The sequence below is a fragment of the Pezoporus flaviventris genome, unplaced genomic scaffold (assembly GCF_033815535.1).
Source record: "Pezoporus flaviventris isolate CSIRO_AGI_PZ_B2104156 unplaced genomic scaffold, CSIRO_AGI_Pfla_v1 ptg000007l, whole genome shotgun sequence".
In the NCBI taxonomy this organism is placed as follows: domain Eukaryota; kingdom Metazoa; phylum Chordata; class Aves; order Psittaciformes; family Psittacidae; genus Pezoporus; species Pezoporus flaviventris.
Genome location: NW_026892555.1, coordinates 22,005,351 through 22,021,388, shown reverse-complemented (window position 1 = coordinate 22,021,388; position 16,038 = coordinate 22,005,351). Strand labels below are relative to the sequence as shown.

At 37.8% G+C, this 16,038-nt stretch overlaps 1 protein-coding gene across 5 annotated transcripts in view; it reads left to right on the top strand.

The window, feature by feature from the left end:
* Positions 1-16,038, top strand: part of MATN2 (matrilin 2) — a 71,399-nt gene that overhangs the window by 30,567 nt on the left and 24,794 nt on the right. For all 5 annotated transcript variants that reach the window (XM_061448029.1, XM_061448031.1, XM_061448030.1 and 2 more), the window contains exons 5-7: positions 3,213-3,335; positions 7,658-7,780; positions 13,139-13,261. In XM_061448029.1, coding sequence (XP_061304013.1) covers positions 3,213-3,335; positions 7,658-7,780; positions 13,139-13,261 — 369 coding nt within the window. The remainder of the gene's footprint in view (positions 1-3,212; positions 3,336-7,657; positions 7,781-13,138; positions 13,262-16,038) is intronic.

Genomic DNA, 16,038 nt, shown 5'->3' with positions numbered 1-16,038 from the left:
AGCCAGAAGCAAAATCTTGGAAAACATCTCTCAAAACATTGGAGGAGACAGTCATGGTGAGAGCATAGGACATACCCCTCACGACTGATAATTTAGAGTTAAGGTGAAGGATGAAGGCTCAAATCCTGTCCTTGTGTTTGAACTCTCATGTTCCACATCTCAGGAGAGTGCTGTAAAACAATCAGATATCTTGGGATCACTTTTGCTTTGTGTTGTATTCTGTATCAGATGCTTAATGACCACTCAGAGTATCTGAGGTGACTCTGCAACTTGGGGATTAAAGTCCTTGCATGTGCAGTGGGAGATTTCCTGTGATGTCAAGCTACCGGATGCATTACTTTTAGGAATCTTTACTTTCTAGTCCTTCTCAGCAGCATCCTTCACCAAATGTAGACATTTGTCGTATGCATGTATGTAAATCACAAGGGAATGTTTTGTGTTAGATGGAACAAATTAAACATTTTCTTTGGGGTTTGGTTTTGGGGTTTTTTCCCCCTCAAAAAGGCACAAAATTTTTTCCCCTATAAAGGAAATTTCAATCCAATCTGGAATGTTTCATAATTATGTAGTTTAGCAGCTGAGCCAAGACAAGAGTAGTGACAAGAACAATTTTTCACACAGCTTGTTTTCTCTGCTTCCGCATATTTGCTATAGCTTTTCAGAAAGAGGGTGGTCAGAATCCAAAATGATGGCTCCAACTATGTAATCACATTTCAGTAATGTTCTCTAACTTGTTCTTTTCATTGTGTCCTTCTTAAAATGCTTCTAATTTAAAACTTTCATATTCTTTGAATCTTTCTTTTAAACCCTCCTCATGCTATTGAGTTTATTAAAGAATTTCTTAGAAGGAATTCTTTTGCTTTTGCCTTTCTAGAAATTATTTGAAATTCAGAATTTCTTTTTAATTTCCTCTCACACATTGTCCCCATCCTTATGCCTAACATCAGTTTTGACTGTTGAATTTTTTTGTGTGAGTCAATTAGAAAAAAAATTAATTACAAGTACAAAAAATTCCTTCTTTATTGTGTCACCTTCCTTGTTGTGTTACATTTCTATACTTTCCATCAGCCAGTAGTTCAGCTTTTGGGTACTGACCTGCTTCAAATTACAGGTTAATTTCAAAGAGAGTTCTGGAATTGTCTGTAGTTTTCCTCCTGGTGACACAGTAGCACAAGTGCACAGGAGCCCTCAGTCTGGTCCCTTTCTACCACTTTTCAAAGCCCATTGCTGCATTGCTTGACTTTTTTTTTTTTTTTCTATTTTTTTAGCTATGACCATCTAATACTATTTTTCCCCACTTACCTGTCACACATGATTTGCTTGACTGTGTACTTGCTTTGATCACCGATCGGATGATACTAGATTGCAGTTTGCTAAATATGAAAAGGAAATGAGTCATTCAGTGTGTTTGTAGCCTACTTCTAATGGACTTCTTTCTACATTACCAAACTATGAAACAGTTTTAGCAATTAGTGCTGGAAATCTAATATTGAGAGCCATCAGACTGGCCTTAAATGTGTTAGGATGGTGCAAATCTTTGGTGAAAGAGGGAGGTGACGCAATAGCAGTTTGGACAAGGTCACAGCTTTGTGTCTAAAAACTTCCCTGAGAAGTAATGGAGTTCACGAGGAAAGGGGACCAAGCCTGGACAAACTGATCAGCTTATTTCTGGAGGTAAGGAGAAGCACTGTGAGCAAAATCACCACAGTCTGTGGCCATTTTAGTTACCCTCACTGGCTGCTGATTAAACAGGATGTATTTATCTAAGGCTTGGATGTCTTTGTAGCTCTTTCATGATCAAATAGTTTCTTTATATATATATTTTAACAGTTTCTAAATTAAACAGTGCAGAAAAGATGACAGGAATGTACCCAAAGTTATACTGTTTTCAGTCTTCTATTCACTTTTTTTTTTTTTAACGTTGTGAGGGTACACCATATTAGTATTCAGTTCTTAAAAATCCTTAACCAAATGGCTTCAATCAGCAAAGAACTGACAACTTAGTATTAGGTTGGAAAAAGGTACATTTGTCTTTTGAACAGATGATAGTTCAGTTCCTTGGTACATTTCATTATATCATTATTTCTAAAAAAGTATTTCTGTGCATTGAAGAAAGAAAATCTGCCATACCTGTGATTTGTTGAAACATTGTTACTTTTATTTCATGAAGACGTTTTGCATCCATGCAAAGGATGCTTCTTTCACGTACTCTGGTGTAACTTCTAGAGAAGAGTGGTTTTGTCAGATAATGGCCATTCTTTACTCATTACACCATATTTGTTTAACTTAATCTCTTCCATTCTTCTCTAGAGATATTAAAATCTTACATTAATACACAAAACAGTACAAAAGAGGAGATGGAGCTGAAACAAGCTGAAAAATTATCTTTTTGCGGGTGTTTATACTGGAACAAGAGAATTAAATGACTGTTTATGCTGTTCATCATGCCGCTTGATACGAAGCAGACAGCTATAAAAGAAAATTCACATTTGCTTGGCTAGTTTCCTAAACATGTTCCAAAAGCCTTTTTGTAACTGTAGAAGACCACTATGTGTTGAGCAGTCCTGATCCTGAGTAACACAGAATACTCTGCTTTCCAAAGATTTCACTGGGGAAACTTAAGAGTTCCCAGAAAGCTGTAGTCTACTGAAAAGAAAGCCCAGAGTGCTTCATTTGGCCAGATGCTGAACTGACCTCATTTGACATAGTAATTTTTCTAACGAGATCTTTTGCTTGGGAGGGGTAACTTGCTATGGTATTTTACAGAAAATTGAAAAATTATAAAAGAAATTAAATACCCCCAAGGTTTTTTGGTGTTGTCTTTTCCTTTCCTTTCCAACCTTGTCATCATTTCTCTAGGAGGGTTTTGAAAAAAAAAAAGACACAATTAAACACAATTATTTTTTTCCCAAAAAGCCCTGAATGCCCTTCAGACTTTTAGAGAAACATACAGTCAAGCAACTCTGCTAAGCACCACTGGTCCATCAATAGTTGTGCCTTCAGCTGAAGGAATGAGCTCCTCAGTTTGGAGTGATTGTTCCTGCTGGCAGAAGACTTTCACTGTGTGACAGAACATTGGCATGTTCTGTGTTAAAATGAGCTCATATCTAAAGAGCTGTTCATAGCTTCCTGAAATTTAGCTTTGATTTATAGTCTGCATGTATGTTATAAAAAGTCAAAGAATTTCATACTCATGCAATTATGTTTTATAGCTCAGGACCTTTGTGCTGTGGAGAAACATGCATGTGAGCAGATTTGTGTGAACACACCTGGGTCTTACGTCTGTCAGTGTTATGAAGGCTATGAGCTTGATGCAGATGGAAAGAATTGTATTGGTGAGTGTAAGTTTAGCAATTCACGTTTATCTCTTGACGCAAACCAAAGGGAAATTCAATAAAAATCAATATCCAGTTTAGCCACAGACATTGATGTCAATGGGAAGCTCTCTTCTCTGTGAGTGGTAGATAAGGATGAATGTATATTGGCATGTTTGTAGGCCTTTACTGATAATGAGTGGTGGCTTGGGAAAATGGTTCCAACTAATTTCACACAGAAAGTAACATTGGTGTTTTGAAATAACATACCAGATGTTTTATTCTAGATCCTTGTAGGTGGCCAGCGATGTACTGGCATGATGTATGTGGCCATTAAAAACTGAACAAAGCCAGACAAACTCAGTAACTCCTTTTCAGACAGAAATTATACATGAAAGAACTTGGAAGTAGACAATATCTTGCCAATTCCTATTTGGTTTTGTGGTCATGCCAGGAGAGATTTCAAACTCTTTTGGGGAAGATAACTTTAAGCAAAGTTTAGCCCCCCTTAAAAACCCATCCACTATGTGCCTTTCATTTTTGCTATGGGCAGTAAAGAAGCAAACATCAGTTGAAGAAATACAACTCAAAATAGTGAGTGTGGAAATACATTATAATAATTGTTTAACATAAAACTTACTTCCTTCTTTATTACTATATAAGTATCTCACACTTCTTCCCCATTTAAACACAGTAAATACTTTTGGTATAATCTTTTTGAAAAGTCCTTAGCCTTCTCATAAGCTTTTCATCCCATGCTAGATTTTGGGAAAATATTTGTAAGCTAAACAATGTTTGAAACTGTCTGCTCAGTGATAAGTATGGCTGGCAGAGCTGTTTGCCTTTTTAAACAGCTTTTCATTTTAACTGCCCTTCTTCCATGTGAACAAAATCCTGCCAGTTCAGGCTTGGTGCTAATAAGCCATTCTTTCTCCATCATGCTGCTGGACACTGTCTCACCACTTTCTTGGCGTTGCTGGACATGCTGTCCTCTCTTTTCTGGCACTGGTGGTAGACTGTCTCCATATTACTGCAGCTGTTGGGCTTTGGATCTCCTCTCCTGACAAGTTGTTGGCACCTCTCTGCAGTCCTGGCACCACTAGATTTTTTTTGGCTGCTTTCTAGGTTCTTAAAAGTCTGCTCTACTCTTCCTTCACATGTCTTTTCATCCTCCTTATGCCTTTACTTATTTTGTCACCTTTTCTTTCTAGCCTTTTCTTCTACCCTTCTCCTTAACTTACTTTGTTCTCCTAAGCCTGAATAACCTATATAAATATCACAGGAGTAAAACAGCAATGTAAGAGAAAAGTGACCCATGCTGTCCACAGTTCAGAGAGGGCAATGTAAGCACCCAGAATGCAGAACTGGTAACTGGAAGTAAAAGATGGCTCTCACCATTTAAGAAAAATAGGGTGGAAGAAACATGGGGAGATGACAACTGAATTAAATGCTTGCTTACTAAAAAGGTCATTAATTTATCCTTTAGAAAAGTTTCTTATTGAAATAGGCATGGACTAACATTAAAAACAGTGAGATCTCTACATATTCACATTCTACTATATGTCTCATGACTCAGTACAGAAATACGAAAATAATAAAACTTAAATATATTAGGAAATTATTATTCTGCTTTGCTCTTATACAAACTCTGTATATTTTGTGCATACCAACTAAAGGATTACAGTACTTCAATATAAAAAAATATAAATTTATAATTTTTCTCAGTCTTTTCAGGAAGATTTAACTCCATGGACAGCTTACCTACTTGCTGACTGGAATGCTGTTGACAAGTTTCCCTTCTAAGCAAGTACCATGGAAATGAAATATAAACATGAAAGTGAAATGAATTTGTAGGTCAATTAATAGTGCCAGCCTGCAAGGCTAACCCAGCCTGAAAGTAGGGCAATTTGTATACAAAAATTACTGAAAGAGGGAATACTTAGCTCCAAAAACAACTGTCAAGCTAATGTTCTGACTTCTTAATTGTGTTACTGGAAAGGCATTATTTAAATTGATATGCTCATTATTCTCACATTTCAACAGATCTACTTTTGTGGACCCCTGAAGATTATAAATGGGAAAAGAAAGCCTGGAAAAATTAGTTACCTATTTTGATGTTGGGCTTGTTTTTTTTTTTCGTTTCTGTCCACAGCACATTAGCAGCTATATAGCGATAAGAAGGCACAGTACCTCCCTCCAGAGATTGTAATCTGAGAGTGCTTAGGTTCATAGTTGCTCAGATGTTGATAATAAAGCATTCTAAGGCCTATCTCAAACAACAAAGCTGGTGAAAAGGCTTGACAGAGCAGGTGTCAACTTTGGGCTTATGTAGTTTCGGGGAAATGGAGGCTGAAGGGTGACCTCATTGCTATCCACAGCTTCCTGAGGAAGGGAAGTGAAGAGGGAGGTGCTGAGCTCTTCTCTGTGGTGTCCAGTGGTAGGACACGTGGGAAAGGTTCAAAGCTGAGCCAGGGAAGATTTAGACTGGATATTAGGAAGCATTTCTTTACAAAGAATGTGGTCAAATACTGGAACTGGCTTCTAGTATCTGGTTGATACCCCAAGACTGTCAGTATTTAAGAGGCATTTGGACAATGCCTTTAATGACATCCTTTAACACTTGGTCAGCCTAAATTGTCAGGCAGTTTTACTAAACAATCATTCTACTGGATGTTCCAGCTGTTCTATCCTATCTTACTCTATACCATCCCATTCCATTTCAGTCTATTACAGTCTAGGCTAAACTTTATAATCATTGTCAGGCAGTTGCAAGTATTGTGGTAGAAATGCATTTTGTTTGAGTTTAAATGTGGGGAGGAGGTGACTTTATGTAGCAATCCATATGGGCTGCTTCCCAGCTATGATGCAGGGTAGAAAAAATTATATATTCTTTGGCCTACTTATTTCTTAATGTGTCTTTGAAAACACTTGTAAATGTGCATGTGGTCAGAATTAATTTAAGAGGAAAACTGAGTAATTGTATGATACATTATATCCTTGAAATATATATTCAATAAATATGTTTCTATATTAAACTATTCAGTCTGGAAACAGGAAGGTGCTTGCCAGGAAAACGGTCTCACACAGTAGCCCATAACAGGTCTAATTTAACTTGATTCAGCACAAATATTTTGAAGGGTTAAAAGAAGCTCTTTCAAAGTAGCTAAATGGATTATCTGCTTTCCTGAATAGATGACCTTGACCAAATATCTTAGCACACCTGAGTACACTCATGGTTTGCAAAGGCAGGGCTACTGAAGAAGGAACTGATTTCATTAAAACAAATTACTGCTTCTTAATTCAGGAGGCTCAGCAGTATAAAGTAATGAAAAAATTACTCATTTGGCAGAGAAGGGAGCTTGTTTCATTAAATGTCTGTGTGAAGTTGAGCACATTACTGTTTTCTACAGAGATTCAGGTAAACTTGTCTAATGTAGGACTGGCAGCTCTATGGGGACAGGACACCTGCTTTGTGACTAACCTAATTTCTTCTCAGACTTTCTTTGTGATGAAACAGCTTAACCTGCAAAGAGAAGTTAAACGTTCTGTTTTTTTTTTTTCCTAGCACTTTTTAATGGGCTTTTCTGAGTAAACTCAAAAGCATTACCTTACTACCCTTTGGCAATCTATCTTGTAAATACAGGTTTGTGCAATAAATGACCAGATTTATGAAATAAGGGACCAGACTAGCTATGATATTTTACTTCTCTAATACAAAAAGCATTATATAAGCAAAATATCAGTGTTGAATACCAGCCAGAAGCTCTCAGGCTTCATAGCTGCAGCTGCTTTGTACAGGATGAATCTAGAGCATATTAAGGGGAATAAGTGTACTGTGACAGTCCTCATTGTAGAAGGTATTGCCATGGGCCTGCTATATACTTAGGCTATGGGAACAGCTCTTGAGAAGTAATACAGAGGGAACTGAGGAAAAGTAGAGTAATTCCAGGACTGGGACAGGAGAGACAGAAGGCAAAACTAAATAAATTAAACTTTGCTGTGCCCTGGCATACAGTGTGACCATCTGGACAAAGTTACTGGCTTTCAAAGTTACTGGGTTTCCAGATCTGAGAAAACATGTTGAGAAGGCTCCTGATAATCTGAGAGTTGATAAATGTTCAAAGGGTAGGGGAAATGATCCAGGACTCATATCAAATCTGATTTACCAATTGGTATTGAAAGTGCACTAATTTTTTTTTCAGAAAGGCTCTTCAAGACAGAAATTATACCAGGTTTTCCTTTCTTTTTTATAGATACCATGTGTAACATGTACCACAATATCTATGCATAATTGTTCTAATTATGTTTTTCTAATTGTACCTGTTGGTCTTGTTCTTTTTCAGTTGTAGATTACTGTGCTTTGGATAATCAAGGTTGCCAACATGAATGTGTTAACACTGAGGACTCGTATTACTGTAGATGCCACCCAGGGTTCATTTTAAATCCAGACAAAAGAACTTGCAGAAGTAAGTTGTGATAAAGTTTAATTATGAACAGTTCGTACTACTTCTGTCATCTTCTCAGCTATAACACTCCCATTGGGACTGGGAAAAGTGGATAATGCATCAGGTATAGAAAATGGCATGCCCTGGAAGCCAAAGGTCTTGAAAGCATTGCAAGTTGTTTTGGTGGGTAGGTTTTTTTTGGGGGGGAGAGGCTAAGGATAGGGCTCCCTCCTATGAGGAGGAAGCTTTTAACATGAAAATAGGCTGCTTTTCAACAATGAAAACCCAAAAGTTTGTCTTGCATAGTCTTTTTGATTATCCAGACTTTTCAGTTAGAATGTCATCTCCCTAGCAGGGTAAACAAGTCTGTACAAGAGAATTTATAATCAGCTTGGTTTGTAATACAAGCTAAAATTAAATAGAGCAGTTCCACAATCAGAGAACAGAAACATTGCTGCCTATTTTCCCATGTATTTTTCTCAAGAGTGAGTTTTTTGATAGTGAGCTACATTTCTGGCAACCTTAGTATCTACTACCAAGCTTCAATATTTCCACCAGGTTATAATAACTTCATGACTTTGTTTGCTTGTTGTTAGTCAAATTTGATTGATACCAGGCTAACATGCTCAAAAATCACCAGAGTTAGGCGTGGATATAAAGTAGAGGGGACTGACAGACCAGAAAGTACTCTTGCCAAAGCTTCCTGTAGTTGGCAACACAAACTAGAGCCTCTACAATGTTTAATGTCATAACTCACTTTCAGGAATGTGAAGCAAAACCCTTAATACACCTTCCTAGTTACCTTTCTTCATAAATATGGGCCTTGTTAAAGAAATGTTACTATTGTGTCTGTAAGCAGACAAACTCCATTAGTTTAGGTGAATGGAACTGCTGATGCCAGTGGTGAATTTAATCCGTATCATTGAAAAATATGTTCACGCATTATTTCTCAAAAAAATACATCGATATAGAACTGCATTTCTGTGCTGTTAACAGCCTTGCGAGCATTTCAATGTTTATCATGAGAGACTATGTTAAACCAAAAAACTGTTTTGTTTATTATGCTTGGTATCTATTTAATTTAATTTTAGCATTTGGAAAGGAAACATTTAATCCAGGCTGTAGATCTGACCTTACAGTCACAGGAAAGAGACACACTTCCCCAAGGCCAGAGTACAGTTTGTACTGGTTCAAGGTGCTCATAGATTGTATGAAGTTACTCATTTGTCTAGTACCTGTCAGATAAAGGGCTGGAAATTCTCTTATACTTCCACATCCATGTGTTCTTGAAATCTTATTATAGTATAAGTGCTTTCCACTCCCCAAGCACAAATTTTTGTTAACTCATTCAAACTAAGTATGTGGATCTTATGCAGTGTTTTCTCCCCAAGTTTGAGCAGAGCAAAGACCTTAAAACTACATAAACATTTTATATGTCTTGAGTGGTTATTAACTTATGGTCTAGCTGTATGAATTACTTTAAACTTTTAAAATTGGTGATCCACAGAATGATGGAAGCTGAGGGAGTAGCAGGAAAAGTATTATTTTGTGCTTGTCCTGTCTTTATCCTCTTAGGTATCTATTGCTTGAGATAGCACTTTGGGCTATATAAACTCAATCTGACCATGTGCTGCTGTCTTTATCTTGGAAATACAGACAGGATCTCTGGAAGTCATTTATTCCAGCTTCCTCTTCAAAGTGGAACCACCACAAACTGTAGATCGAGTCAGCTGTGGTTTTGTCTAGTTGAGTCTTACAAACCTCCAGCGGAGAGTCCAAAAGGTCTGTGGACAACCTGCTCCACTGCTGTACTGTCCCTCTAATGGAAAACATTTTCCTCATGTCCAGTGGTAATCACCCAAGCCACAAGTGGTGACCTCTGTTCCCATTTACATTATTTGGCACTAGCAAGATGGTTTTAGTTCCAACACCTTTGAAATGACCTACAAGAAGTAATTGTAGGCTGCAATTAGATATCTTCCTTTTCACCAGGCTTATTAAGACCAGATTCCTCAAGTTCTCTGCACAAGTCAGATGCACTATGTCCCAGCAGCACGTCTCTATTGAGCCCTCTTCAGTTTATTACCTTTAACTGGGGGAGGAAGGGAAAGGATTATTCCAGAACTGGACTAGGTATGTCAAGCGCAGTCTCCAGCTGGCCTGGCAATACCCTTGTTGATCCAGAACCTGACCTGCAGACTGACTTCTCAGCTTGACCATGGCCTTCCTTGCCACTGTGACCCTGCCCAGCAGTCACTGGGCAAAAAGACAAAAGCCTATGAGTTGGAGCCCTCTGCTATCTGTTAGCCCTCTGCTATCTGTTTGTGCCCACCCAGGTGGGGTAACATAATCCATCACCACATTCCCATTGCCATTTCCCATCTGATCTTGACCAGAAACTCTCAGCAGGCACATCTATGGTTTCATATTGGATCTCTGTGGAATGGAGGAGATCTTTAATATAAAACACAAAAGTACACTGCTCTGCAGCAGAGTGCAGTCTGGGAGCTAAGGATGGCTAAGGATGCTCTGCAATGGAGTGCAGTCTGGGAGCTAAGGATGGCTACAAGACAAGCAGGGCCAGTAACCTCTCTGACAAGGCCTTTGATCCCACAGTATCCAAAGAAGAGGAGCAAAACAGGGCTTATGACAGTAAACAGGCTCAGCCAAGAGTCCGGTGATCACCAGACAAGTCCATAGTATCAAGAGAGGTCTCAGATCAATTCAAAAAGTCAAGTTAGCCAGTCAGCATATCATGATCAGCAAAATGGAAGGCTAGGCACAGACATAACCTATAGCATAGCTCAGGCAAGCACCAAGGGTGAGAGACTGACATTAAATGCAGCTCCCAAGCCAAGGGGCAGAGGCCCCAGACAGGCTTTTCACAGCTCTGTGCATTTCTGCCATGTTAACTGAATTCTGGTTTGTTTTTTGGTTTTTTTTTTAAATGCTTTAAATTAGCTTAAAGTTAAAAAAAATAAAAATTTCATTAGGTTGCAATTAGGGAAAAATCAAAGTGGCTGGACATGGGGGGCCATAGAAATTGATTTGAAGGAGTAGTCAGGGAGAAATGTCAGATCATTCTCTTTCAAGATGTATGTCCTGAATTCAAGCATAAATAAAACTTAGTAAGCCAGTTTTCCTTACACTTTATATAATCTATGCCTTACTAATAAAATAAAGGATGAATGAAGGAACTATGTAGATCTTAATTCTGTGAAAGTCAAGACAGCATGAGAGCTCTTCAGAGCAAAAGTATCCTCTAGCTCCCATATGTTATGAATCACGCTGCCTCTGAGTCAGCACCAACAACATGAAGAAACAGACTTCAGACCACTGGATTTAAAATGTTTGTAAGTTTGAAACCTTTAACATAAATTTCTTATGTTTGGCTTACATACTGAATCTCAGGGATGATTGCCAATTAGCCAAGACTCACACCCATGCCAGATCACATCTCTGCATCAACAAGCAGTCCTGGGTCTGGAGTGCCAGCTCAGGATAATCTCAGCATCCTGGCTTTCTTTTCTTAAATAGAAAGTAAGCTTTCATGCTTATGGCTACAAAGAAAATCTGGAAAATGTCAGTGTTATCAGTATGGTTGTGCATATCTGACAGATGTTTTCCCTGGGAATTACTCCAAACTTCTTACAATAAGATACAAGGAACAAGGTTCATGAGAGCAACCCTCCAAACACCAGCAGAGTACTCTGTGTGTAGCTGGAAGAGAGCAGCAAATTCAGATTATCAGTGAGGCAGGAAGAGATCATTCCTAGCTGCTACGTTAACTATTAAGAGGTCTTCTGCCACTCTTGCTGCTCCTCTCAGGAGGATAGATGTAAGCTTCTGCTTGTACTTATGGGTGCTGAGCCTCAACTGTTCTTCTTTAGGGAAGGCCCCTGTCTGAGTTGTGAGCAGGTTCACATCACCTATAACTTGTGGAGAGGCCTTCTGTTAGCATACTTAATGGACTGTCTTAATGAAGCCCTGTGAAATGTGTTTTTAGTGTTCCCAGGATAATAGCCTCAAGTTTCCAACAAAGATACATGTTTTTCAGCTCCTTGTGGTTGTCTTCAGAATCAGTTACCCAGGAAAAGTGTGTTCTGCACACTTCAGTTAGCAGGAATTTGAGCAGGTGACTGCGACACAGCTCTGAGAAGGTCCAGAAGGCATACAGCTATATTCCACGTGGCTTTATGGTTTCTGTCTCTCCAGTGCACTCTTGAACAAGCCATATTTTCTAATTTTTGGGGTTTTATTAAACAGATAAGATCCCTGTTATGTCCATGTCTATGTACATATGCTGTCATAAAGAGGTTTGGTAAAGGAAATGTTCTATAACACATAGAGTTCATAAATGGTAAAATCCCCCTCTCATGTTCTCTTAGAAAGTCACATTCCACTTTGTTTGTCCTGAAAATACAGGTGGTTTGTTATTGCTAAGGGCTTTCATCATATATAAAGGCTCAATTGCATTATCCTGCCACATATACAAAGAAAGAATAGTTCCTGCCTCAGAATGCCAATTACCTGTGGGAATAATAATTAGCCTCTGAATGTCAGTTTTCAGATTGTGTAATGAGGTGTTCAAAAGTGCCTGGATGTCTTTAAAAGCGGGACTTGCTTGATTTGTTACTTTTTTATCTATTTTTAGCAGTGCTGGGAGGTTAAGACCATTCTTTTACTGGTATAAATTATTTAACTCCACTGATATAAAACTAAGTGATGGCCAGACACTGCATCTAAATGAATGTCAGGTTCTTTGACTTCATCAATAGTAGTAAACACTATGTGGTAAATGCCACAGTGCTTACTGCACAATTACCTTCCTTTTTAATGTACTTTATATGCAAGTTGTAGCTGTTTCTAGACTTTGCTAATCTTCTCTTTCATGAGCATTTTAAATAGAAGAATTGTGTAGCAACACCCAGAGCTGTTAAAACACCAATGCGATGACCTAATCATCCTGGTTTGGTCTTATGAACAACATTCAAAAACGTGTTTGTGCATTAGTACCTATAGTATCTAACTTGCTCTGGGTAAAATAAAGAAGCAATTTTGATAAGGCAATGTATAGGACTTAGCTGCAAAATGTTAAGGTATATTTAAGATTCTAATTTCGCTACTGAGTGTAGTACATGTGCTCTCAGAGAATTCATTGAAGTACACATATCAGGTGTATCCGAGTATAGTAAATATTTGGAAAAAAGATTTTATTTTCATATTTTGAAACAAAATGGCAAAAAGTCAGAATGGTGCCTAGGAAAGAAAAAGAAAAAAAGAAAAGGCTAAAGAGAATAAAACATAATAACTGGATTTTTTACCTAAATTATTTCTGAGGAATAGTACTCCTCGCTGACATTTTTTTTCCTCATTTAGGACCAGACTATTGTGCGCTTCAGGACCATGGCTGTGAGCAAGAATGTGTTAATACAGACAATTCCTATTTTTGTCGATGCCAAGAAGGGTTTAGACTTAATCCAGATAAAAAAACATGCAAAAGTGAGTAATTCTTTGGACATCATAAAGTTCATCTGCTTTTATTTCTCAAACCTGCTGTAAATGGTTTCCCTTCTGAAGGGATGAAAGTTTTCTCTATAATTAAAGTTCAAACAATTGTTTCTTTATAAACTTGAATTTTAATTGAGCCAGTCATGCTGGCGAATATACTGTTGCTGTTTTGTAGACTAGATTGTATATTAGATGTTTTCTGAAGAGATTTATGGAAACCTGAGGAGTAACAAAGGAGTGGCTCAAAGCCAGTAAGTTCATTACTTATTTGAAATTTTCTGACCTTATCTGGTAGTGACATAAACAGCTGGAAAAAGAAAATAATAATTATTTGCTTTGCCCCATTACCCATTGCCCCATTGGCTTCCCCAAGAACAGATGTATTTCATTAACTTGGGAAAGTGCTGGGTAGGTAATGTAGCTATTAAAATCAACTTAATGTCACACATGAAACCTCAGTTTCCTAAAACAATTGTAAAAACAGCATCAGCAATGTAAGGGTTCTAAACCAATCACACATACTATTTACTTTAAAAAGTCTTCTGTGTTACAGCCCTTCTTGAGTAGGGGCCTGGAACCACAGCAGATTTTCAATGTAATGTTGTTAAAGTTTAAGGAGGATATGTTCGGTAAAATGAACTAGCCTGATCTGGTGACTCAGTGGTTGGAGAGGAGAAATGTGTTGCTGATATTTTATGAATAGGAAGCTTGCTTGGAGCAACATAATTATATTTTAGACGCTCATAAAATTTATCTTGTTTTGGAATTGTATTTTCTTTCAGTCTTAAGGACATGTTCTCATGAAGCATCTTTGTCTGCACAGTGCTGTTTTTACAGCAATCCATGCTATTCTGGTTTTTATTATCTATATGATATTTTAATACATTCAGGTTCTTATAGATTGGATGTGCCTTGGTAAGTATAGGAAAAAAAGAACAGTGTTGTGTAAAGTATTCATTGCCAAGGATGTAGTTGCAAACTAAAGCCAAATTATAATTCCCTTTTCAGAGTTCTTAACCTTAGTGACATTTCCAGGATTATGCTCCTATTCTAAAACTTGTTATAAGAAGTCTCATGTTAGATAAGTTAGTAAAATAAAGCAGAACATTTGCAAATATGCCCTCTTTATAAATCAGGGAGAATGCATCACTGGTAAGTAGCACCAAGCATTCCTCCTTCACCATGATGCATGGCTTCTGATGACTACAGGAGCAGGCCTGCGGGAGCCAAAGCGAAGTCTTGTATAGCCAAATATTTGCAATCCACTCTCAGATCCTTAACTCACTGTCAGCTTTAGCAGGTGTCCAAAGAACAGAATCCAGTACTGTTTAAGAAAAGTGAGTTTTTCTAAGCCATTTTACTTCAGAAACCCTCATGGCTGGCTTGAATTCCTCACTGTTTTTCTCTCCACAGAAGTAAACTTCTGTGCTTTAGTCAGCATGATCGTGAACATGAATGGGTTGACATGGAAGAGTCATTTGTATGCAAGTGTCATCCGGGATACGCCCAATGACATGATGGCAATACGTGCAGAAATGACCATGTCTTATGAGCTGCAGTGACAAGTTACTGCAGTGGGGGGAGGTGTGAACAGAATGAGAAAGCACCCGTGGGTCCCTTTTGAGATCTTTCTGAGCTATGCAAGCCTATGTTATTGTAAAGTCTACCATGGCCTAGTGAAGTAATGCTATAGTGAGATCCCTGATCCAATAGAGAACTAAAGCATCATCTTTTCCAATCCAAATGACTGTGAATATGCGTTCAGCCAAGATGTCTAACACAAAGACAGTGTTGAACATCTGCATCTTTGCTATGGGCTATGTAAACTGCAACACCTGCCACAGGTGTATGCCAGTATGTGGAAAGATGTAGAGACTTCTGCCTTCTATATGTATATGCTTTCAATGATCTGTTCCATGAAATGTCCTTTTTTAGTAAGAATGTTACAAAACAAATGGTCAGTGTTGCACCAGAAAAAACAAACAACATTGCCCGCTTGACATCACCCAGTTTATTGAAGGTACCTTTATCACAGAGAACCATTCTACACATCATCTAAAATACCGGCAGCTGTTTCCCCTGATACTTATGTTTTTCCAAAGGAACACTCATTACTGAAATAAAAAAAAAATTGATAGTCCAGGGAGTAATTATTTCTAAATAAAATATTTGTGATAAAGCCAAATTTAAGGAAACTTGGATGTGTTGCAAGAGCTCAGCGCTTTTTAACTGTTATGATTTTAGACTATCACAAGTTGAATATCTAAAAATTAGTATGTCCCAAGACACTCGTTGTTTTTTAAAATACTGAGCTTTCCCCGTCTCTTTCCCTTCTTACATGTTTTTTTAACATATGTAATGAAGCACACAAAATGACCAAATTTACAGTATACTCATTTCTAAAGCCTGATATTTAGCACCTTTGTGATTACACTACTCCTTGAAAAGATTCTCCATGAGAACCTAAAGTATTAAAAGATTCTCTGTGAGAACCTAAAGTATTCAGATGTTGAAATTCACATTAGTATGGGTGTTTGTATTGTAAAAGACAATGCCAAACAGATGCAATTTTTCACAGAAAATACTGGGGGGGGGGAGGTAAATCTGGGTTTTTCTCCACATTTTTTTGTGCAGTAAGAAGTTACACAAGCCTCTTCATGATGATGTAAACTCTTGGAAAAAGGAGAATGTTCCAGCTGGAACTTGCTTTACCTAGTAAAATCTGACACCATGGCTTCACTTGTTCAAGCCAACATTATCTTTATCTA